Source organism: Fopius arisanus, unplaced genomic scaffold, assembly GCF_000806365.1.
Source record: "Fopius arisanus strain USDA-PBARC FA_bdor unplaced genomic scaffold, ASM80636v1 scaffold00050, whole genome shotgun sequence".
Taxonomy (NCBI): Eukaryota; Metazoa; Arthropoda; class Insecta; order Hymenoptera; family Braconidae; genus Fopius; species Fopius arisanus.
In genome coordinates this window covers 195322-220795 of record NW_011887789.1, presented here as the reverse complement: position 1 = coordinate 220795, position 25474 = coordinate 195322, and the positions used below count along the sequence as shown (strand labels likewise).

Sequence of the window (25474 nt, the reverse complement as noted above, 5' to 3'; positions counted from 1 at the left end):
CGCAACTTGAAATAACTGGCCAGGCGTCCTGATCTCGTATGTAAGTACGTTATATACATGATCGTGCAATGGCATGGAGAGGCCCTTGGGCGGGGTGAGTGCACTGTACAGTTAGGATTTCGAAGAGCCAAGAGCATAATGAGAGGAACGTGCTGGCCTCTGGCCTTCGATCTATATTGTGGCTGGATCTCTGGAGAGTCCTTCCATTCGTCTTTCGCCTCCTCAGTCTCTTCCTTTTGTACTTGACACGGACCTCCGATACACCATTCTGACTACAACAATTTTATCCTTCTGGTTTATTTTCATTAGAGGATGGTTAAAGGACGATGTCATGTGCTGGCCATCGACTATTCGATTTAACCGTTATTTAATCAAGAAAATGTTGGAAAATAATCGCTACTCAAGCACCCACACCTTATTATTATTTATTGGTTGTCCTAGTCAGTCTCATTTGAAATATGTATGGGTTATCGTTGGTGGATGGTGCCAGCCCCTTGGGCGGGGTGAGGTGTACGGTACAGTTAGAATTTCAGAGTAACCAACAGCATCATAATGAGAAGGACGTGCTGGCCTCTAGCCTTTGATCTATACAGGGTGGTGATGTGCCAGTGATTTTGTCTTGGTCATCCTCCAGATGGTGGAGAACATCTCGACGAACATCTCGATGGACATCTCGAAGAACATCTTGAAGAACCTGCCAGGCTCCCAACTTCAATGCTTCGCTTCCCATTCTACTGCAGCATTCATTGTCATCTACAATTCATTGGAGCCAGGCAGCCAAGTTGGAAAGGAATGAGTAGGTGACAGGCATTTGAAAATAAAAGAAGAGAAACAGAGAGCGTCTTCTTGGTGAGGACGAAAGTTAATCCCACGGCTGAATGACTGTGTACGAGTGCCTCGGTAACTTACTCTCTGACTTCTGCGTACATACCCCAATGGTGTCGTTTCACCCATCTGACAATGAGTATCACCGTTACGAAATCATGAGAAAGGTGTATCAAGCGGTGGGGAAGGTAGTGCTGAAGAAACAATTATCATTTTCACGATTCATTGTTGTCAGGGATTTTATCGGCTTCCGCGTGAAGTTGTTTCAAAATTTTCCCATAATTCTTTGAAAATTCACCGAATTACGAAATCTCGTCGACAGTTCTTTCTCCATTACTTTGTATGCACATAATCCTAAATTGCAACGTCGAGACTTTTATGCATTTTAGTTTCATTGTAATCGTTCCTACGTCCCGACGACATTGCAAAACCCGAGTCATAGGAGATTATTGCAACACTCAATTTATACACAGCATCAATAATGCCGGATCAATCACTATGACTAGAGCTATTGGGTATCTCCTCAGATGGAAAGTTAATGGACAAATTCAAGCTCCAGTACGACACAACAATAAAACTTGGTGTAAAAAATAACACGGGGGTCCATTTGTAACGTGGCATTTTTTTCGGGGACGGAAAATGTCCGCTACCTTCGTCCTTCTTCCCTTGAGCCTATTAAAACCTATTAAAATAAAACTTGTGGGCGTCAGATAATTTAAAAAAAAAATCTTTATCTTTATTTTCTGGATGAATCACCGATCTCCGTCCCCTCGACCAACGCGAGTGGTAAACAGCAACTCAATGTATCTAATACATTTTTTATTTCCCCCTCATGAGTATCGAGTGCAGCGCAGTTTTACGAAATCCTTCATATAATGCTCAGAAAATGTTAGAGCAGTTATTCCAACCAGCGAGAAGATTGGGCTCCACTTAGACTGGGTAATGAGCGTTTCGTAATCGAGGCAAGTGGCATCATGTCACCAAAGTCCTCGTTACTAACAATCCTGGGCCAGAGCCAGTTGGTTGACCTTAACGATTTTACGGTGGAAGCCATCTCTGTTCCATTTACCGGACAAGGACAGAAGCGGTTGTTCAACAGAAGTTGTACCGTAATACTCTCAACGAGTCATCCTGGTAAATAAGTCTTTCAATAGGTAAACAGTGATTATCAATTTGGCATTAGGGTTGGCATCAAGGGGCTCTACGAATTTGCTCGTAGGGCACGGGTGCTGTTGGCTGTCCACTATCCTGTTAAGGCAGCATGGAAAATGACCAGAAGGCTTGTCTCATCGCCCATTCAACGGGAACGGCTAAAATCTATTTCAAAAAGTCAATCAATTTGGCATTAATTGGTAACAACGATTAACATTCAGAGTATGTTTGAAGGTTGAATTGGTGGAATGAGATAGGAAATGCTCTGGTGTATCTTGCTGTGGCTATTCCAACAAGTTGCCTGTGGATACGTAGAAATTTCTACTTTGTGCATTTTAACGGGGGGAGACGTGAGGTGGTGGGTTTGATATGCATGGCTGAGCCGACGAATTGTCGGTGGGTACTCCCAAGTCTAGTTGTGCTCCTTCGCGTTATCCTCGATGCACCGGCAATCCATGTAAGAGAGGTTCAACGGGTACATGCACATGTGCTAAGGGATTTTCCAATGTATCATATAATACCGTATGTATAAAGAAGATAAATTGCAACGAAGGTCGTAGCCATGCCGATCGTAATTGGACGCGGGTGAAGTGATCTCTGAGCATTTTCTTTCACCATCGATCTATGGAATCTTCAATAGACAATCTGAGAAAAATATTTCCAGTATCATTGAAAATTATGGGAGAGACTGAGGTCATGATTTACAGGAGTTTCCAGTGATACCCCGTCATCCTTTTATTTCTCCATCACTCGGTATCGATGAATTGGATTTTTCAAATCCTGTGATTATGGGTCAATTGAAATATGCCCACAGCTGCGCGATTCAATTGCTGAGAAAATAAAACAATAAGTTGGACTGAAAATGCAGATTTGTCTAGGCAAATTGAAAGTCAATGTTGACTGGATATACGAGTTATTATTTGCATAATAGTCTCACGGTTGCACTCTGATGCTGATAAACCGTGGAAAGACCAGGAGTTTGATGGGCTTGATCTGCTAGATGCCATAATCTTAAACATCACGTGTAAATCGATCGATTGGAAGTATCGTGGGAATATACAGCATTGAAAAATGTACCTCGAGTTGCCTTATAACGGGCTGATCATCATTCATTGAAGGTTACAATTTTGCATGAGCATCGCAATAACTCGGGACTAGGTGTCCTCCGGGGGTTTGGTTGTGCATGTTGAATAAGAAAAAGAAATAGCTGATGAAAAAATAGGATGAAGCTGAGAAAAATGGCAGGATGACCGTTAAGTGTGGCTGTGGTGAGACGACCGTTGATAGGCATGTAGCTTTACGAGGCTAGACCTCTCTGGGGCGTGTATACATGTTACTTCGATAAGTAATTATCGGTTGATCGGTGCGGAAGAGATATACAGAGGGAAACAAAAAAAAATATATATATATATATTGAAACGGTATGAGAGAAGTTGGAAAATCTTTAGTGGGAGTCGTGAGGGATTTGCCAGGGATAGACGTCTCGGTACCGAGATAGAATGAAGACGTCTTGCCGTCGTACAGGAGAACGAGAAGTGGTTAATTTGCTCGACTGGCTAGACCACTCGTTTGGCTGATGTGCACGTGCTTCTTTGCAAGAAGGCCACAAGCCACTGGGATGAAAATCCTTCTTATATAAGAGACGTATTTCAAGCCACCGTATTCAAGCTATTCAAAAGCCACTCCACTCCATTAGGATCTCACGGGTGCGTATATGTAGGTCTTGTGGAATCACATAATCTAGTGAGAAGTACTTGATGAGACTGATGTAGAACTGATGTATAGGAGTGCCAGTGATTATCACTCTTCTCTACACATTTCAATTTTACCAAGGCTGCAATTCAAGTAGCTACATGGAAAATCCTTGTCTCACTGCTGATTGTGGGATTGGTAGAGATCTGGAAGTCTCTTATTCTCACCTCAGCCCATCTTTCACCGACAAACGCACTAGGTGGATGCAATACTTGGACTGGAATCCAGCAGTTAAAGTTCACTGGAGTTGGTTGGTTAACATAATTGCAAAATCACTCATAAATACGGTGTGGCTGGTTTTTTTTCCCCGTCAATTTATATGCCAATGAATGCATTTTGGGTTACGTGGGATGGTCGTAATAATTGTGGATTGACTAACCTGGGTGATAATCCGGGGACATTTATTAAGTCACACCCAGGGAGAAGATTGTTCCTTTGCCTGTGTGAATTATCTCTCCTCTAGTACAATCGTCTATTCATTTTACGTGTATGCATTAGACTATGCATATCGCTGCATCACGCATTGTAATGCATGTAATGAGAATCTCAAATAGGCAAGCAATTTGATAGGCTTGTCAACTGGTGTTACGGTTAATGCATGAAAAGAATAGAACGTGGAATAACAGTTAACCTGCTCTGAGGTACGTTATGCCGTTAGGATGCATCAAAAATTTTGCAGTGACGCCTTCGGAATCATTCATCATCGAGGATAAGATTTGGATATGGCGTTTGATATTTCACGTTCTTGCTCTAATCATTTCTCATTGATTTTGCAACTCGGCAAACTGCTATTCTGCTGTTCTGCTATTCTCCAACTCATCAAAATTCCATATTTATTTTTTCCGGTGTAATTAATATTATGAAATTGATGACATGACTTGATTTGAAAATCAAACAAGAGTTCACCGTCTCCCCACTTTTCATCTTCTTCATTCTGAAATGTTGGGATGGAATTAAAATGATTCATTGGAATTTATTAAATCTTAAAATGCCTTAAAGGCAGAGAATTCGACCAAGGACAGGTTTTTCACACAACGTAACACACAGACGTAGAGATATCCACATGAAGGAGTCAACGGATAGGAGAAGAAGACCGTAAAGTTCATAATCAATAACAAATTACTTCGAAGAGGAAAAAAAAAAATAACTAATATTTACCGAGTGATCACGAATCCAATTATAATTATTAGTTGATTCATGGTAACATCCAGTCACCTGAAGCCGTCGACTCGACTAATTTCAGGATTGAGTAACCTTTCTCCGTGTGATCTTTTGAAAGAGGCGTACACTTTCATCCGCTAACTGCGTGATATTTTATGACATTTAGCCAAAATGCTAATGCTACTCCTACCCGATTAGTTCTGCGGTACTATAAAAAGACAGTTGCATCCTCCAGAGATCATCAGTTGAGTATCTGAGCAAGTATCAGTATCATCACTAAACATGAACGGATACATGGTATCATTCTTTGCGATAGTCGCAGTGGCAAGTGCTGGACTACTTCCAAACGATCCTGTTCCAATTCTATCTCAGGACCTTGACGTTGGTTTTGACGGTACATTCCGCAATGCTTATGAGACAGCCAATGGAATCAGTGTGCAAGAGCAGGGATACCATCAGCCTGGACAAACACCTGAGGAGGGTAACAACGTGGTGCAAGGATCTGCTCAGTGGACTGCACCTGATGGTACTCCAGTTTCCATCAGTTGGGTCGCTGATGCTAATGGTGCTGAATTTCAAGGATCTCATCTCCCAGTTGCACCAACTCCACCCCCAATTCCACCAGCAATTCAGAGAGCACTCGATTACATCGCATCTCATCCCGAGGAGAATGAAGGACAGGTTCGACCAGTAGGCCGCAGATTCTAAGACAATCAACAGTGATACTACAAATGAGCTTAATTATCTTGTTATTTAGTAGACTATTGTAGAAACTCTTGTTTCCTACTGCCATTCAAATAAATTACCTCAGTGTCATTTTAATCGATTTATCCGTGAAACGATGTATATTTCGAACTCGTGAGATTATCTGGTTGTCATCGTAGAGGCGTGACCGCCTTAATGTGGTTTAAGTTAAAAAATTGTCCTCTAACGAAGGTTTTGGTCCACTTTATTTTTCATTTAACTGAAGGTTGTGCCTAATGAAGAGATACAAGATTGACAAAAAAGGCATGAATGGTCGAAATAGCTAGATCAGTAGGTCAGATGTGTTTACTATTTTTACAATGGCTGAGTCAACAAGAGTGAATGGTAATCTAATCATTGTATAGCGGTACAGAGACGCCTGCTAATTATGCTGATTGATTTAGACGCATGCCTAGGAAGATTTAAGAGCCTCCTCCCATGGTAATAGCTTGGTTCGTCACTTCGACGCCATTGACCGTGAAATCTCCTGTGTCATCTCACAGACCTGGTGAACAAACAACCGCTATTTCTCGCTTTTGTATGCTGACATGTCGGGTTTATTTGGACAAGAGAGCGGAAATGTAAGGGGGTTGACAACTGTACATGTGCTGGTTGCGGGTGGAAATACTCTTGTCGATAAAATATATCTCAACTGGATTACCATTCGGCTTGGAGCGACAACCAGAGCCCACAAATACCTTCTACCCCTCCTCGTCAACCCATACTTTCACTTTTTTCCTCTCACTTTTTTTTAAAAACTTCTCCTCACTGACGTAACGCTCACTACCGCTTCCAGGGATAAATTCATTCATCATGGGATATTCTGTTGGTGCACAACTCGTTTTGCTTCCGAATGAAAGCTTTGAAGGAGTTCAAGTTTGACATTTTTTTCCATCGGGATAACTAAATATGGTCTACTCTCAGAATGGAAATTCTTCCGCGGAATTTATTTACTTCTGCCGAGCTGGTTTACTTGGTACAAGGAAATGCGTAATAATATTTACATGGAAATGAGAATTTTCTTGTTAACAGATTTACGTGGCATGCACTGGTAAAAATTTTCTCAAATTTCCTAATTAAATCCTAGAAAATTGGTTTTTCATGAGTAATAATTCATTTTCCAATGAAAGTTTGAATTTTCAATAGATGAGAAATTCATGAAAATTTTCACTCGAATTTTCACCATTTTTACGGTTTTTCAGTGCCTGAAATGTCGATCTAAAAATGGATAATTACCAGAATAGAAAAAAATTAAATGATTCCTCAAAAAAGAATAAAAAAAAAATTATTCATTGAAAAATCAATAAGGAATTGATACTTTTGGTTTTCCCACGGCCCAACCCGTTTTACTGTTTATTTTTTCTCGCCAATTCCATCCTACATCACCCATTAAAGAAAAATGAGTAGTTCATCTGGAGTTTATCGCTCGAACTTTCGCAATTATTATTTGATATGATTGCAAATGCGAATGAGAGAGAACGGGAGGACCACTCGGGATGTTAAAACCAGTAACAGCCGATTTGAACGAAGAGAGGTTCGTTAGTGTCGGATAACAGCCCCGAAACCCGTTATACAGTGACTTGCTCTGTACTGTACTGAGTTATTGGAATACACCGGGCGCGCAAGCAGACTTTAAAATTACGCTGAATCCTCATAAACGCTCGCGCAATTCTATCCTTCATAATCAATTTTCCCGTATGAATAAAGAAATTTTATATAAGCCCGAGAAATTTGATATATACACGAAGAGAAAAATACCGGAAAAATTACGGAAGTTTCACGTATTCGTGGGGTGACCTTGCTTTTCGGAAAAAATTACTGGAGGTACCGTAAGATTGTCCTGAAAGATTTCGTAAAAATTCCTGCTCGCTACAAAAATTTTTACGGAACTTACAGTATTTTTCCCCGAAAACCAAGGTCATCCCATGAATACGTGAAAATTCTGTAATTTTTCCGGTATTTTTCTCTCCAGTGAATCGAGAAAAATCGAGTTGCCACTCAGAGGGAAAATCAAACCTAATAAATAGTCCCCCAGGGGTTGACTGATAATGTGGAATGATCATCTCTAGGGGATGATCCTTAATTGGGATTCGTTATCGTCTTGGAATTGCTCAATTGTTGATGTTAAAAAAATGAAAATAAAAAATGTAATAAAATTTGATTACTGTACTCCAATCGCGCATAATTCATCTGTAGATGGCTGATAATGAAGTTTGTCGTTGTGTTCGCATAAGTTAATATGCGGTGTGCTGTTTTGGAATGAGCTAGCTTCTCTTGTTGGATATTGATGGGCACTTTATGACGACGTTAAAATTTACCCTGGAGCTGCCCATCCCTTGGTACCCAATGTGACATGAGAGGAATTTCTTGTAGCCAACGGAGAATGGAGAGAGGAGGCAAAATGGAGGAGAACGTACGGAAAGAAGCGTTGTTAAGACGAGCATTATGGTAATAGCACTTTTTGGTGATGATGTTACCAAGTATCTTTTTTATCCTGGTTACTTAACTTGAGTTTACCCCCGACCCGATGATCTCCTCTTCACTAGCAAACATTGAGTCTCATTTTATATTCCATAAACGGTAGCGCAAGTCTGAAACTTTCGCCGGAATGGATTTTACATTGAAATGAGCTCAAGGTAAATAATCGGTAACTCCATGAATCTCTTCATCAGTAAAAACTGTTTGAATAATGGAGGGAGAGCAACATGAATCTTAAATCTACAATAACTTCTGGAAGAAAGTGAGGAAAAATTTTAATATCAATAATTAACACTTGAATTCTAGAATTTGAAAAAATTTCACTTTATTCATTAATTATTCTGCATCTTTCGCAAAGATATTTTTTTTTTCCAGTGGAAATTTGGGACTTGAAAGTCCCAAATTTCCTCCCATCTACTGCAAAAGCCCCTGGTGGAAAAACGAATTCTTTTTTAACCGGACAATTCACTCGGGAATTACGGCATAATTACGTAATTTTAATGAAATATTTGTGTGCCCATGGTTACTGTAAAACTCCAAATAAAAAAGTCCTCCTCGATTTAACATGTAATATGGATTAACGCTATCGTCTGTGAATCAAGAAATTCCGAAAGGCTTTATTCGTGGCTGGTCCTATGTTCGTAAATATTAAAACGTGAAATTTCTCCAGGCCATGTACTGCCGGTTTGCGCAATCAATGATGCATCCGACCACGTTGACCATGCATGGCGGCATTTACGATGCAACACAGGGCACGCCGTACAGAATCCAACCGAACCGAAGACCCAATCTTGGGGCCCTGGCCTTACGGCATAAATATTTTAAAAATAAAAGAAAATTCGCCGTAGTCGCTGAGTCCGCATTTTGCCAGAGCTCGTGAATTCATGATTTCGCAAGTTAAAACATCTCTCAGGGCTATATCCTCCTTCTCCACCTTCTCCACCTTCTCCACCTTCTCCACCTTCTCCACCTTCTCCACCTTCCCCACCTGCCCCACCTGCCCCACCTTCCCCACCCTCCCCATCTTCTCCACCTGCCCCACCTTCATCACCTTCCCCCCTTTCGAATGACTTTCGCGTGCATAAAGATGCTCTTGTGTGAGTCCCATACATCGTCATCACGATATATCGATCGATTTACACCATTTACGTACTAAATTTTATCACGCTTGAAGGCAAATGGCGCATTCATCAGCAGTTCTGTAATTAAATTATCAATAGCTATTTGCCCTTCTTCTGATACACTAAAGTAAAACTCAGACAGCGGTGTAATTGATTTAGCTCGAGGTGATTGTCCTTTTGAAATTTATGAAAGTCAGGGAGAGAGAAAATAGGAAGATATCCAATATGACTTAATCATACGAAGGACGCTGAGGGCCTTCTACCACATAAATCAAATGTTCTTCATGATAGATGCATCCTGGATCTTCTGTCATTTTTACTAGGAAATTTAACTCGAATCTTTTTAACTCGCCGGTCTAGAGGATGAGGGAATGTGGGGTAGTACAGACATGTTTTTGGACTCTCGGATTGGGGAATGAGCTAAAATGATAACCGACCGGTTAAAAATCGTTTAAAACGTACGAAAATGGCGACACGATTAGGAAAATTGTGATCCATTGGATTAGAATAAAGCGGTGTATTTTCATTGGTTGCCGTAAAGACGGATTTTCCCGGAAAAGTCTGGTTGAAGCAAAAAATAGAATGCCAGTAAAAGATCCCTGAGGTGCATTGTACGAGCTAGGAATTTATTGTCATGAAAATAGCGAGTCGATGGGACCCTCTTGCCAGGTTGGGCCCCAGTTACGATCGACGATCGGCAAATTGCATTGTCACGCCGTGTCGGATCGTTAATCGCAACGGCCGTTGACACCTTTATAATAGATCGGCGAGAGTTTCCGCGTGCCCGACGCGCCTTCACTATCCCTTCGAACACAATTTTTATCAGTGATTGGCACCCATTGCCAGAGTGCAATGTTGATCAGTGGTGTATATCGGTAGCTAAGTGTCGAATCAATAATTGGCGACACTCGAATAAACTCAAATATTTATTTCATTTTTTAAACTGAACTCAATGTATTTGTTACAATGTATTTATTTGAGACTAGGGTGGAGCAACGAATAAGAGTTCTCTTCAGAGCTGAAGGTTGCAGAAGGTTGAAGATATAAGTGCAAAGGTTCGATTGACCTTCGGAAGGTGAACCACGTTCATCCTACTCGATAGCCATGGCCATCCATGTTCACTGGTGTGTACAGTGTGCTTCCGTGTACAGGTCCCTCATTACAATTATTTATGTAATGATAATACCAAGGTGGTGGTATAAAATGCCCTTAAGCCCGTAATCCTCATGCCAATACAAGTCGTGACATAATAAATAAATGGAGGGACTATTGCACCAGAGGAAAATCCCCAGCCTCATCTTATTTTCTGGGCGGTTTTTCTCACCCTGCCACGTATTCACCCACGCTCCATGTTCTCAGTTATTTATATATATAACAGCACGATTCATTCATTCTGACTGCCAATGGTGAATTATTTTAAAATTCGCCTGAACTATAATTCACTGATGGTATACTGAGGTATATCGACACCGGTATCGTGTCCACCTCGGGTTTAGAACCATTAACAACTGGTTTTAGCATCGTACGTGTTCTATGACTGACAGAGTCATTGGCCGGTATGTTTGCTATAGGTATATGCGTACCAGAATACTTGAATCCAGTTTTTAGTAACTCCCTGGGTTTTTCCAGGAAACTGGTAGTTATTCCACATGGAGACGACTTGGTGTGATCATATGCTGGCGTCTTCATCGAAAATCACCACTCACTGGATACTCACGTTTTCTTTCAGCCGTTTTAATCCTCCACCTTGAGACATCCGTTCACGATACTTTATGATAATCAAGGCACTTTTTTTTTCTTTCTTCACGTGTAAACAATTTAAATGAGCGTGTCCTTGAGACACTTCACTAATCTCCTGTCCATGGAACTCTGCTCGTGCTATTTAATAATGGATTACGACATTGTCCAGCTTTGGGTCAATGATGGACACCGTGTGGACTAATTGTGTTGGTGTCTCGTGGTGAATAACTCAGATTAATATTTCCAGGTATTTTTTTTTTGTCGTTCCAATTATGGAGGGAGATGTTAGGAGGCTATCTGGAAATACAAGAAATGTGAAAGTGCAGGGAGAAAAAAGGAATTACCAAATTAGGAATAGTGTTCGTGACTGGAGAACAGTTTTTATCGGTTGAAAACCTGACGAGATTGAAGGTTGTGCTGTGCGTTTGTTTTGCTTGAGAATATACTGGAATATTTTTTCCAAATTTTCAGAAAATTTCGGAAAAATTTTCTAGAAATTTTTTGAAAATTTCTAAAAACTATTGCGATTTCAATTTTTTTTACCGGTTTTTTTTTGTAATTATTACTATGTCCAACAGCGCAGAGTATGATCCCCGATAACTATACGGGGCCTTTTGAAAACTTCAACTATGTTGCCAGAGCATTCTCTTTCATGGCCATGACCATTTTTACTATCTATATTTATCCCCGTGTACTTCTTTGCATCGAGCCATTTAAATAGTGTTCCATATATCGTCTTTAACGAATGCGAATCAACAAGGAGTCATAAATACTTCCAGCAGTAATTTAACCACTATCTCAACCAGCTCTGCTACTGTCTTGCACGAATGTACAATTGCACTGACTGCAATTACCATTTTTTCCATGCATTATTACCTTTCTGTTCAATTTGTCACACGCTGACTTTTCGTTATCACTTTACTGAGAAATCTAGAAACGATTTTATCATAAAATCAACGATTTTCACCCAGCAGTTACAAATGCACTTACACTTGCACTTTCCCCACAACCTGCAATTTCTGGAATCCCAAAGAGTTACCTTCCAACTCTTTAAACATTATTCCACCGAAATTATAGTTATTTCTACGATATTTTTATTGTTTTATAAGAACTTATTGTTCTTATAACGCTGTGATGAATGGCGATTGTTTCTGATGTTGAGTCCGGTGAAGCGGTATTCCAAGGGAAATGGCATAAAACCGTTCGATTCATCTGTTCATCTAGCTGATCTTCGAAGAAGTAGTACGCCATATGTCGTTGATACATGCTGAGGCATATGGCATACCAGCAAGGTCTCGTCACTCATTCCATACTCAACTTTTCTCAACTTTTTTAACGAACATCGGAATTCACTTAATTTATCCGCCTACAACACTAGGACAGCCCTCGAACCACTTGCTGGAATTGTAATTAATAAATAATCATAATAAGCATACATCATAATTAATAGGATTAATAATTATATCATATCGGGTGCGTGTGTTCATGAATTAATTACTGAAAAAAACGCCACTAGATGATAAATTAAATTGTATTTTTGAAATTGAAATTTTGACGCGTTTAGGAGATACGAACGGAGTCAAAGAATTGCCTTCAGGTTCCGTTGAATAAGGAGACAGTGTGATGTAGTTTATTCGAGCGTATGGGTGGGGGATAGGTTGGAGTAAGTCTTGGATCCTGACTCCTTGGTGAGCGTTAGTTGTACCGATCTCCTCCGTAGTGCCGGGTCGATCTCGTTGCCGTTGATAGTCGGCACCTCTGTCGGCGTTAGTTTTGCGGTTTGTCAATCGCCTTTCACACATCGGTGAATAGGACATCGCGTCCTCTCATTTGTGCATCCGAGGATGTTAGTGTCCTGGAACTGACAGCCGAGGTGGCGGCATTTTCAATAGCCAAAACACCGTTAACGCATTTAGTTGTTGCAGCGGTGGACATGAGTGGGAATTTGCTTCTTGTTTTTTGAGTTTTTCTGTTTCTTTTCTATTTTTTTTTTATTTTCATTATTCTTAGGGCTTTTTGTTCTTATTTTCACACCCTTGAGACCCTGAGGAACCGGATCCACATCGAGAAAATTCCACGGCATGTTGATTCTACCACAAGTGGAGAGGAGTTTAAATTCCCAGCATGTAAGATCGATTACTTGGGATTTCTTTTCATTAAATAGTATTAATCTGCACCCGGAGAATCTTGAATTAAAAATCCAATTCATGTAACTAAATCCTTGTTGATATTGCGAACACTCATCCAACTGTTCTCTCTGGGAATCGGATAAGAACCGGTTGAAAATCCGTTGTCATCGTATCTCTGATAAAGCTATTGTTATGAATTGTTCATATTTATGTATTGACGAGTGAATACGAGTTTAGATTTTCCAGTTAGATCCATTACGCCGGATTTTTCATTCGAATACATTAATGCCCCTCAGGACAGAATATTAATTATGATTATTATATAAGAAACCGTTATGGCCGCCAGAGAGGGATTCAAATATTTCCTCCAATAATCGATCATCATCAGATAATTGTAGGACATTTATTATGAAATGTTTACATTCATACTTTTGGAATGTACTTTTACCATTGTATGACCAGAGTACGTCCGGTAAGCCAACGATTAGTCACGGCCAATTGCACGTCACGATTGGAATAGTATCAATAATGGTCATGCAGATCCGCATTGAATTTAAAAATCAGATGATTACTTTAATAATTCGACGAGCCGAAGAGTATTTCACCGATTGGGGAGATAACACCAGAGATCTCCAGATCTACTCACAGATCGATTACATATCGATTGCAGTTAATAATCGAGGTGTCACGACCCGCCGCTTTCGCTTTCATTTCACTGAATCATAATTTTCAATTCTAATTTACAGTCAAATGAGAACAATTAATTATTCTCCGTGGGTCGATCAAGAAAAGTGAAAGATAAAGAGAGACAGACTGGCCGTACAGAGTGCAATTATATGATTCATTTAAAAGTATAATTTTTTAATAATCCTTTGACCGACATTATGTTATATTATGTTGAGAATATTAATGCCCGGCCATTCGTATGCTGTATTAATATAATAGGAACGCTACTCGTGCTGTACCTCACCACCAGCAAGTCAGTCATTTCAGTGAACCGCCAGTTTTAGCTCTTCCATCTCTATTTCTTTACATCTCTCGTGCTCTCTCCAACTTCTGGATCTTCTGAATAATTTAGTCGCTGTACATACCTGGGAGAAGAAAGGATATAGGAAAGACTGTGCATTCCATTCACGATTAAAATTATTACTCCCTGGATTTTCCTACTAGTGGAACAAGAGCATTAGATCTTTCTGCTGTACATGTCTCCAATGTCTCCTAAATTTGGGAATAAATCGCCGACATTACATTCAATAAACTCCATCCTCATGGGAATTCCTCTTCTTCATGAGCTACTATTATTATTTTCTGTGCTCTGGAATAAAAGTTACACCATCTGTTTTGGATGGATTTTGAATATATCTATAATTTTTATTCCATTTCTCATTTCATTATTTTCATTTTTGATCACTAGATTAAAAAATGATGATCAGATGATTAGATTATTTTTTTACAATTGAATAACTAACTCCAATGTATAAATGTCATACCATAAATCATAATTCATGACTGATTATGAAGTGCTCATCGTTGGAATGAAAGAAATTTCCATTGCAGATGTTTATTAGTGACATCATACAAACGAAATGAATGATTCATGATGAGATGAGTGTAGTTGTAAAGGGACTTCATTCAACAAAAAGAAAATATGAAAACCTCAGGATACGCTAGATGCACAATTATGCAAAGTTTGTTTCTGGCATATCTCCATTGCTGACGGAGTGGTATCTTCACGAGACGCGATTAAGCGAATAAAAAAGCAAAAAAAAACATGATATAACAGTTTATCCGTAGCTTTTATACTTATGAATATTGTAAAAGAAAATAAATGTACAGTATTATGAGTGCAGTATAAGGACATACCGCGATGCAGCAGTTGAAGACCAGTGGCGACATTGCGGTATGCCACATGCTAATCATCACCATAAATTCATCTTGATCATTACCAGCGTCAAAATGCCTCAAGCATAATTGCTGCTATCTGTGGCGACAGTGCATTTATTTCATGATATTTATATTAAAAAGTCATTTATACATCTGGATGTATCTCTGTAAGGAAATGTTTCTTATTTGCAAGATTTATCCAGCAATTCTTTTGACTATCATTCACTTAATCCCTCCGGTGAATTCACTAGGACTTTAACATAATGGAGAAGCAGTCGTTTTGCCTTCCTTGTGTACCATAAATCCGCGGATAAATACACACAGGTTTGTGAAATGTCTTTGAGACAATTTAGAGCAAAAACACATGACGTACTAATATTTTTGGATAATTCTTCCGGAACAATCCAATTGGGTGATAAATTGGATGCACATTATGAGCAACAAAAGAGACATGATTACGAGATATTTATGACCATCGATGAATTAATTGGCCTCAATGAATTTCGAATGAGTGAAATATTCTGATGATTTTAATATTTCTGTTTCAGGCTCTCATGAGGTGCCTCTGAGGCCAGGCCTGCGTCATTCTCTCATAATATTACAACAGTGATATGCATGTGAGGATCGATGAACAAATGTTATCGATGCTGCGGTGAGATTGATTGGAATTCCGTAATAAAGTGATTATAAGTGTATGTAAATCGTATCTCGAGAGCAGTCGGGATGTCATCGACCGGGGAATTCTCAACACTTTCTAGTGGTGAAGTCACTGGAACCGGAGATGACTCTCTGCCAAGTTCACGAGAAGCTACTGCCGAAGCTTCTGGTTCCTCCGGTGGTTTTTTACCACTTGGGGAATTCATCGATAGATTCTCGTTGCCGAGGGTTGTTCGAGTGGAGGGTGGTGGGGGTCGACCTATATTACTTTATAAACAACAGCAGAGATCGCTCAGAGTCACTGCAACTCTTCTGATGCATCGCTATCGACATGACGTTAAGGTTGGACCGGAAATTGTGATACCGGAGGGGTACCCTGGTGAGTAAACATCATTGAATAATTCATGTTAATATTGATAAGACTTGAGTTGTTCCATTGATTTTCCAAGGGAAAAATCCTTCTCATATCAAATTTAACAGAATTCTCAAAGCATTTAATTGACTTGAAAAAAATGATACAACGGTGAAATCTCAGTTTGCGGCAATCGATTATTCGAATATTTGTTGAAGATTCCTCGTTATTTGACTTAACATTGGTGACCTCTAGAATATTCAATGGTAACGCCTGAGCGTGTTATTTCGCCGCGGGTGAGCATTATCGATACTTGCCTTATACGTTATACACATCACCATCATAAGAGAGAATAAATTACAGTAACTTATTGGAATACGGTTGCAGGGTCGATGGGGTGCCGGGATGTCATAAAAATGGACGATAAATAGAAAATATACGATGGCCACAACACCACCTCGTACTATTATCCATTCCATTCATATGTATATATATAATATCACGGTAAATGCGCATGTGCGGTATGGATTATAAGCACACACACTGAACATTCCTATCACAGCGAATGAGTCTATGTAGGTGCATCGATCACGCCCCTGTGTGTTGGTGCGATGATCGATCGTCCACCAGCAAAATACCTTATCGCAGATTCAAATCGCCCCGCCAGATCTACCGAGCATGCGCATCTACTAACGTAACACCGGGCTTGCGCAGCACCGCTGGTAAATCGACCGCGATTATCGATTTCTTGTCCGCAATGCAATTCGATGAATGTCGAGAAAAAACTCATAAACGTAAATGATTAATAGTGAATTACGTTGCTATTTTAATTGTTCTGATTACTTTCCATTTTCTTCATATAATTGAACTAACATAAAGGCTTTTGAGGATTTTTTTTTCTGAATGAAGAATTTAAATTTGAATTTTTGAATTTTTTTTTTTGAAAAATACTGATGGTCAGGTATTATTTCCTATATTTAGCTCCACCCCTTTAAACCCTCTCCCAAGAAAACTACCAAAACTTGGAGATCAAATAATGATCAGTACACCGTGATCACGAACAGGCACAATGAATGTTAGTCCCACGAGATTTACGGCGTGATCTCGTGATTTCTCATCTCAATAGTTCGAAAAACATTGGAACACGTGTTGACCTACCAAATGACTCTTAAAGCAAGCCGATTGTACAACAGTTATTGAGCATAGATTCTAAAGTGGTCCCCAATTTAGTCGAAACGCGGAAGTAGGAGAGCTAACACTCCCCGCCATAGATTTCCAATCCAACAATGAATAGTTACTTACATGCACACCACTATGTACATGAGCAATCTGACCAAGGAATCTAGTCAACGAAATGAAATAAAAAAACGAGATAGAACATATCATTATGCTGTCTGTTATCTCCAGACAATTAGTTGTAATTCTAAAACGATGCATTAAAGCCCAGTGAATTATTTCTCTAAAGGTATATAAATGCCGAAACAAAGTGCAATACAGCACAGCCCATGTCTCGGATAATTGACTCCAAATAGCCTAACCATCTTGAATCGTAACCGCCCATTTGCACAGATGATATATCCAATGTGTTCATCAAGCACTAGAAGAGCTATTTTTTTATTTAACGGTCATCTGCATTCTCTGGTGAAGTTGAAAAGAGAAAGAGCCAGGAACTCGTAATAACCAGGTTAGCACGCCGTACATTATGTCGTGTGGTCAAGTGGGTAGGTGGTCAGTGACATACGACCAAGGGTAATATTCCAATCGAATCAGCATCAAGCTCAAAATACTTTTCGAATGTGAAAGGAATAAATTATTAATAACTATCCCTTATTTCCCCTTTGAGACGCATATCTATTTCCGGACATCGGATATTTCTATCTGAGATGTATCTAGATCGAGTTGGACGGACGATCGATATTTTCATAGTTTGCCAGTCTCCTGTGTACTCAAAGAAAATGGAGAATGACCAGAATATTTTCCAATAGTTGAGTTCAAGATTACCAAAATTAACTAGTCAATTTCATCAGTACTGCTGCGGAGAAGGTACCTGAGGTGCTTGATGGATGAACTGATCAATAATTAAAAGAATTACCTTGAAGCTCGTAACATTTACCTAATTCTCGTCTTTATTGTTTTGTAAAAATATCGTGGACATTGTGGGCTGTTTTCAATCTTAGAAGCCATTACATAATATTTAAACAGCCGAAATCTCTACCCATAATGAAAATGTGCTTCTTCACTATTCTTCTCAGGTTTGTTTGATTGTTCACACAGCTGCATATTTTTAGTCGTTTTCGGCGTGTACGATAGTATATAAACCTTAAGTCTGGTCAGTACTTTACATTCAGCGTAAAAAAATTTCTAAGATGAAGACCTCTGCGTTTCTTGTTGTTCTCATTTGTGCTTTGATGTCTTCTCTGATTGAGACAAGTTCTGACTACAATGAATTTTTTGAGTACTGTAATGAAACTATGTTCTTGAACATGGAATACTGCCAGTGTTGGAATTCGTCAGCCGTTGTGGAAGTCCATGAGCGGAAACACGACAAAGACGGAAATCGGGTCGAATCTCTTGGGGTGTATCTGACTTTCTACGAGGATTTTCCCGAGGAATCCAGGAAGTTGAATTTAACAGAAGGGGCATACAGCAATTTCCCAACGTTACGTGAGGTCAAATTTTTTGATGTCAACGTTGACGGAGCATCGGGTCCTTTCTTCAATAAAAGCATCGACAAAGTGGTCTTCATAAACAACAATCTTTTAAAATTTCCTCGAGATTTCTTCAGAGGTATCGTAAGTCTGAATAAAACTCTACTAAGCCGCCAAAACATCTCGACATTATCCAAAGATGACTTCTCTGAGATCCCGACAAATATGTGGTTTCTGAGCCTATCACAATGTCACGTGAAGACAATCGAAGCCGAGACTTTTTCAAAGTTCCATAAATTGACATGGCTGAATTTAGAGGGTAATTTGTTGACAGAGCTACACCCTGGTCTGTTCAGGGGCCTCTATAGCTTGAGGAAGCTTGAATTACAGTCGAATCGAATAACCACCATAAGTTCTCTAACTTTTTCTGATACATTAAATCTGCGTTCTTTGTATTTACATAACAATAATCAGTTGCACTCTCTACCCGATGGAATTTTCAAACATCTTGAGTATTTGGAACATGTGGAATTGACTGGAAATTTCACCGAAGATAGGTGTAAGACTCTTTTCGAAGGACTCACTAACCTGAAGTCTACACCTTGCAAAGTTACAAGCACAGATCATCTTTATATATAGTAGAAACGTAAAGGCTTATCCTCCTAATGTACGGCCGATCCTGTGCCCTTTGGGGAAAACCTTCCGGGCATAGCAACAGAAATTGAAAAATTTCGTTTCTCCATAAAATTTGAAATTTTATATGTTCTAATCCACGTCATCAAAAAAATTGTTGAAAAAAATTGGGAACTCAAACTAGATATGATCATGTTTGAGTTAAATTATGTATATTCGTATAAAAATAATTGGTATCATCAATAAATGAGTTACAGCAAATGGAATTATTTACTTGATCGTATTTTTCGGTGACATCATTCCCCAGAAATTGAAATGAACATTTGCTTGTGCAAGAAAAAATATTGGATGGCTCATTATTTATTACGTTAAAAAAACTTTTTCTCTCGTGCACACTTGCACGTATTGTTTTTTAATTTACGTAATTCTTATCTTTATTGTATCCTTGAGCTGTTTTTCGTATGATAAGATAACACCGACAAATATTTTTCATATTGTGAGGTGTTTCGAGATCAAAAGTTTTTACATAACGTTTGAACAGCCAAAATCCCGCCTCATAGAACTTAATAACACGTGTGGCGATATTCGAATTATAGAAGAAGAATCCTAGCACTAATGAAAATGTTATTTGTCATTATTCTTATCAGGTTTCCGTGATTGTTCACACAACTACACATTTTAAGGTATTTTCAGCTTCTACGATGGTATATAAACCTGGAGTCTGATCAGCATTTTATATTCAGTCTAAAGAAAACTTTCGAGATGGGAACCTCCTTGATTTTTGTTGGCTTCATTTGTGCCTTCGTGTTTTCTTCGACTGAGGCATATTGTTCCCATAACTACATGTTTGAACAGTGCAATTCAACTGGAGACGGGTACACAAAAATCTGCAAGCCTTATAAGTCATCAGCCGTAGTGGAGGTGTTCTGTGAAAGGGTCGTGTCCAGTCAAAATCGCATGCTTGACTATACCCAGAGCAATGTGTATTTCAAGGAAGATGATTCCCACAAATTCCCTACATTGAAATTAACAAACAGAGCATACAGCGATTTCTCGACGATAAATACGCTCAGCTTTAAAAATGTCAGCATTGAAGAGGCATCAGGTCCTTTCAGGGACTGCCAAGTCTTTTATGTGTATCTCACGAACAACAATCTTCAAGAATTTCCTCGAGATTTCTTCAAGGGTATTCGAGATATAAAGGAAGTTTACATTGAAAAACAAAACATCTCGACATTATCCAAAGATATGTTATCTGAGATCCCGGACACTCTGAACACTCTGGCAGTGACCGAATCTAACCTGAGGACTATCGAAGCCGGGTTTATTTCAAAGTTCAAATATCTAGGAGCGCTGAAATTAACGGGTAATTTATTGACGGAGCTATCCCCTGAGCTTTTAGTGGGTTCCGACTTTTTAAGGTGGCTTTTTGTAAATGACAACCAAATAACCACCATAAAAAATGGAACTTTTAATGGACACTCAATGCTGTCGAAATTGAAACTGCGGGGTAATCCGCTTGTTTCTGTACCCGATAATGTGCTCGATGATGTGTTTCTACATGAAGTGGAATTTCCTACAACTATCAGCGAGGATAAGTGTAACACTCTTCTCAAGCGACAACCTGAACTGAGCCATACGATTTGCCCACATATAAACACGTACAATTCTGATGAAGAATAAAATCGTGAAGGCTTATCCTCCTAATTTACGGCCGATCCTGTGTCCTTTTGGGAAAACCTTCCGGGCATAGCAACAGGAATTGATAAATTTCGTTTCGTCTTAAAATTTGAAATTTTATATGTTCTAATCCACGTCATCAAAAAAATTGTTGAAAAAAATTGGAAACTCAAGCTAGATATGATCATGTTTGAGTTAAATTATGTATATTCGTATAAAAATAATTGGTATCATCAATAAATGAGTTACAGCAAATGGAATTATTTACTTGATCGTATTTTTCGGTGACATCATTCCCCAGAAATTGAAATGAACATTTGCTTGTGCAAGAAAAAATATTGGATGGCTCATTATTTATTACGTTAAAAAAACTTTTTCTCTCGTGCACACTTGCACGTATTGTTTTTTAATTTACGTAATTCTTATCTTTATTGTATCCTTGAGCTGTTTTTCGTATGATAAGATAACACCGACAAATATTTTTCATATTGTGAGGTGTTTTGAACATCAAAAGTTTTTACATAATGTTTGAACAGCCGAAATCCCGCTTCATAGAACTTAATAACACGTGTGTCGATATTCGAATCATAGATTAGGAATGTTATCAGTAATGTAAATGTTATTTGTTTTAATTCTTATCAGGTTTCTGTGAGTGTTCGCACAACTACATATTTTAAGTTATTCTCAGCTTCCACGATGGTATATAAACCTGGACTCTAGGGTATACTCCGTCTATCAGGTGTGGGGTCGGAAGCTTCATGCACTCGGTCAGGGAACACTGTAAAAAAACAATAAATAAATAACATTTTATCTTTATTCCGGTGAAGTTAAGATATGGAGACCCTTCACGACACAAAATGAACTCCGAGAATTTTACTCGATACCTCATTCGGGGAATCATTCACTTTTATATCTTTAAGGCACGTATGTGGAGCTGCTAATATTCCTCAATTACTTTCGGGAATGTTCATTAATTAAGGAAGGCGGTGATATGACCATTCCTCGTAATTCTGGATAATTATGATATTTCCGGAAGAATTTAAAAGTAAAGGAAGTTCTTTCTACGAATTTTGAGAGCATTCCCTGTTAGTCATAGGATTCTTCGGTTTTGGTTTCATCGCTATAGAGGACTTTACAATCGTTTCGTTCCCCCTTTTGAGAAGATTAAAAATAAAGAATGTCTTATCGAGTATTGCAGTGCTTGTCAAAAATTATTTATTCACTCGCATCCATATTCCAATAAAAATAAATCATTCACAAGAAATGATATTTTTCCAAATTTGCGTTCGGAAATTCGATCCAGGACAATTATCTATTCTTGTCTGACCAAATCAGGAGCTATGAAGGTGCCCTTATGCCCCGAGAGACGTGGGTGCTCGTGGGTGAAATGTATAACGTTGAAACATTTGAGCTCGGGTTGGATTATGGCCGGAAGTGGCCTTTTCGTTTCTCTCTTCGACTTCCCTGGCGCATAACCCAAGTGATTTACAGTTCAGCGAAACTCCTGGTTATATTTCAGGACATAAATGTTAAAAGGAGAGAGGACGCACGAACAGTGCTCTCTAGACTTTGAGAAACTTGGGAATACGGCCGTGGAGAAAAACAAAATGGAGAGATAAAAAATGAAATTCAAAGGGAGAAGAATAAAATGCAGCAAACTCGACTACGAATTTATATCGCCGGTTTGGTACTTGAACGGTTGAGAACGGATACTTGATCTTTGCATAAATCGTGTTGAGGTTAGGTTTATGCGCGCGCAGATACCCGGGAAAAACGAAAGTTTATACAGTATTGTATACATGACCGAAACATCGGCATTTACGATCGGTTCGACAAGTCAACCGGCGGAATTTGTATTTCCTCCGGTGATTCTTCAGAATAGCATCCCCTTGTCTTTCAACCTGCATGATAGCCAGAAGTTGGAATATAAATGTTATCCAATAAATAGCCAGTACAGCTGAAAGCGGAAGACGATTCCAAGAGTTGATTTTTTTTTCATTCCCTTTTTTTCGATCGTTTGTCTCAATTCTTTCCTGGTTTTCCTGCCATTCCAAAAGGATTTACGAACGATTTACTTTTGAGACTGCTGGGTTCCTGGTGGATTATACCTTTTGCGTAATCCATCGCTTTTCGGTGCATCGTAAACCGTTTATTTTACATTCTTCTTGGATTCAATGTGAACTCAGACGATTATTGCGTATCAGAAATGTTTTGGATAGTTTATTTAAGAAGAAAGAAAAAATGAAGTTGATCGTAGAAACCAAGGAAAGGAGAATGATTTTTTTTCCAATGTGGTCTATGTAGGGGAAAATATTTCCGAAATCATGTTTTAAATCTTTGGCTTTTTGTGGACTCATCAACAATTTATATAGTTAATTATTATTGGTAAAAAATTCTACTAGTTACAACGAGCGTATCCAAACACACGAATCAAACAATAAATTATGATTTCCTCCTCCGCTTTTCCTCGCGTGTCTAAATTATTCTCGACCGCATATTGAACATTTTCCCGGTTGTTTTTCCCACAATTTTTCAAATCCATTATCCTGACAGTTGACGATTCATTAGTCTTGCTTGAAAAAAAATGTGGCTTTATCGCAAAATTTTTCCACGAAGAGTCGGCGCGCCTTTGTGCTGCCATCGCAAGCCCCACAGACACGTTTTCATTGGCCATCAGGATCGTCAGGTGCATCTCTTCTCATATATAAAAGAGTGGGAGAGGAATATAAAAAGTTGAGGTTTAAAAACGTTGGAGCATTAATTTATGTGAGGCACAACGCCTTGAGATGAGGAGGTGGAAAAAGTGAGATGGGAGTGCAAGGGGGATACAGAGGCCTGGGGCACGTCGATGTGTATACCAAAGGGTTGGGGAACAACTCCTCCTCCACGTCGTCACCGAGTGCCATCACGTATCTCTCCAGTGTCTTGTACCTAACTCCTAAGATAGTGTGTGAAAGCTTTAGCATAGTATGTGGCACTGGAGAACGGTTGTACGCATCGAGATGTACCAGTTCTCCCTACCTGGCTGGAAGATCAAAGAAGCGGGTGTCCTTCCGATCAAGAGTGGCTCTCATCTCTCTCCTGTCACTCCTATCGCCACTAACATTTCTCTCATTTACTCATCTCCTCTCTAATTAAATTCACCCAATATTAGACGCAGGTTTAACGATTATTTAACCGCTCCTCCTTAAATTAGAAAAATATTTATGAAAAGTACCAGTGCGTACGAGGGAGGAAGGACGTCTTTTTATTTAAATTCGTCTAGCAGAAATTGACAGAATGAAGTTAGAAATTTCGTATAAATCCACGGTGTACATTATTATTATCGATTTTCTCCCATTATTCAAAAATACTTGGTCCCAGCATTTTTCCGAGTTGTGATCTTCTCCATTGCACTGATTTTTTTAGACAGCAATTTTTTTTTACCAATCGGGAGTAATAATTTCCCAAAGTACATAGTAATTGCGTAAAATGTTGCGAGTTAATGTGAGGAGGAAAAAAATCTAACAGGTGATGGTTTAACCCATTAAAGAAAATATCATCCTTATCTGCGAAGTTCCCACGTTTTGCCGACTAGATATGCAGTTTGTTTTGTGTACATTTGACCGGGTAGAACTGTAGAAGTGATCCCCTTGGTTTTGCGACCGTAAGGAGGTTATATGCTGTTCATTCGTTAAATGAATTATAATGTCGAACATGGGGCGAGAGGCGCGGCTTCTATATACCTGTTTCATGCACATTCGAGAAAAGCCTCATTGCGGGCCTTTAAACGGTTTACAACACCCAGAACGATTCCCAACTGTCGCGTGAAGCTTAAAATCTCGTGGTTATCGGGTTCGGTAATGTCTTCGTGATGCTTTTATGTGAAGACTAACTGTATTTTTAATCATAACTCATCAATTCTATCACTGGTAAGAGATATTCCGTGGTTTTAATTGGAGAATTTCATTTGGACTTAACGGCAATTTTGTTAATTTTAAATCTATTTTTTTTCATCGGTCATTTCCACCCGATCAAATTAAATACATCGAAAATTAAAATACCTTTCGCCATTTGGTTGCCATTTGGAAATTATGCAAAATTACTCTTTTCTTTGTGAACCCTTGCGTAATTTTTATTGAATTCTTTTCTCCTACGCAGAGAATTTAAAAAATTAGCCTAATAGGTAATAATCGTATAGCGTTCAAGAATTCAAGAATTTTTACTCTAAAATCTGAATTACGTAATGTTGACTAAAAATTATGTGGAAAAATCGTGAGTTTTTCCCAGCGTTATGTAATTTTCAGTGAGATTTTCTGATGAAAATTTTTCCACAGCCGCTATTATAAATGATAAATAGTAACGTTCCACGTGGAATAATTTCAATTGCCCTTTTCCCGGAATTTTTGAGGAGAGGAATAAGCCATACAGGTGCAACTTCAAATCTGACAAATAATGATCATCATTATTTGATCAATAAATAAAATAATCGATGCTCAATATATCTAGACTCCTATCATTCAAAATAATTCCCAAAAT

General features: G+C 38.9%; 2 protein-coding genes across 2 annotated transcripts in view; both read left to right on the top strand.

Moving 5' to 3' along the window:
- Positions 1-5133: 5133 nt before the first annotated feature.
- Positions 5134-5716, top strand: LOC105267764 (cuticular protein 47Eg). The gene has a single exon (XM_011306836.1). The coding sequence runs from the start codon at positions 5173-5175 to the stop codon at positions 5596-5598; it is 426 nt and encodes a 141-aa protein (XP_011305138.1). The 5' UTR covers positions 5134-5172; the 3' UTR covers positions 5599-5716.
- A 6969-nt stretch (positions 5717-12685) lies between these two features.
- The window catches only part of LOC105267763 (uncharacterized), a 30696-nt gene continuing 17907 nt past the window's right edge, over positions 12686-25474 (top strand). The window contains exons 1-2 of the mRNA XM_011306835.1: positions 12686-13099; positions 15535-16022. Coding sequence (XP_011305137.1) covers positions 15710-16022 — 313 coding nt within the window. The 5' untranslated portion in view covers positions 12686-13099; positions 15535-15709. The remainder of the gene's footprint in view (positions 13100-15534; positions 16023-25474) is intronic.

Excerpts from the sequence above, each read along its gene's own strand:
- LOC105267764 (XM_011306836.1), top strand. The coding sequence starts at position 5,173 with ATGAACGGATACATGGTATCATTCTTTGCGATAGTCGCAGTGGCAAGT.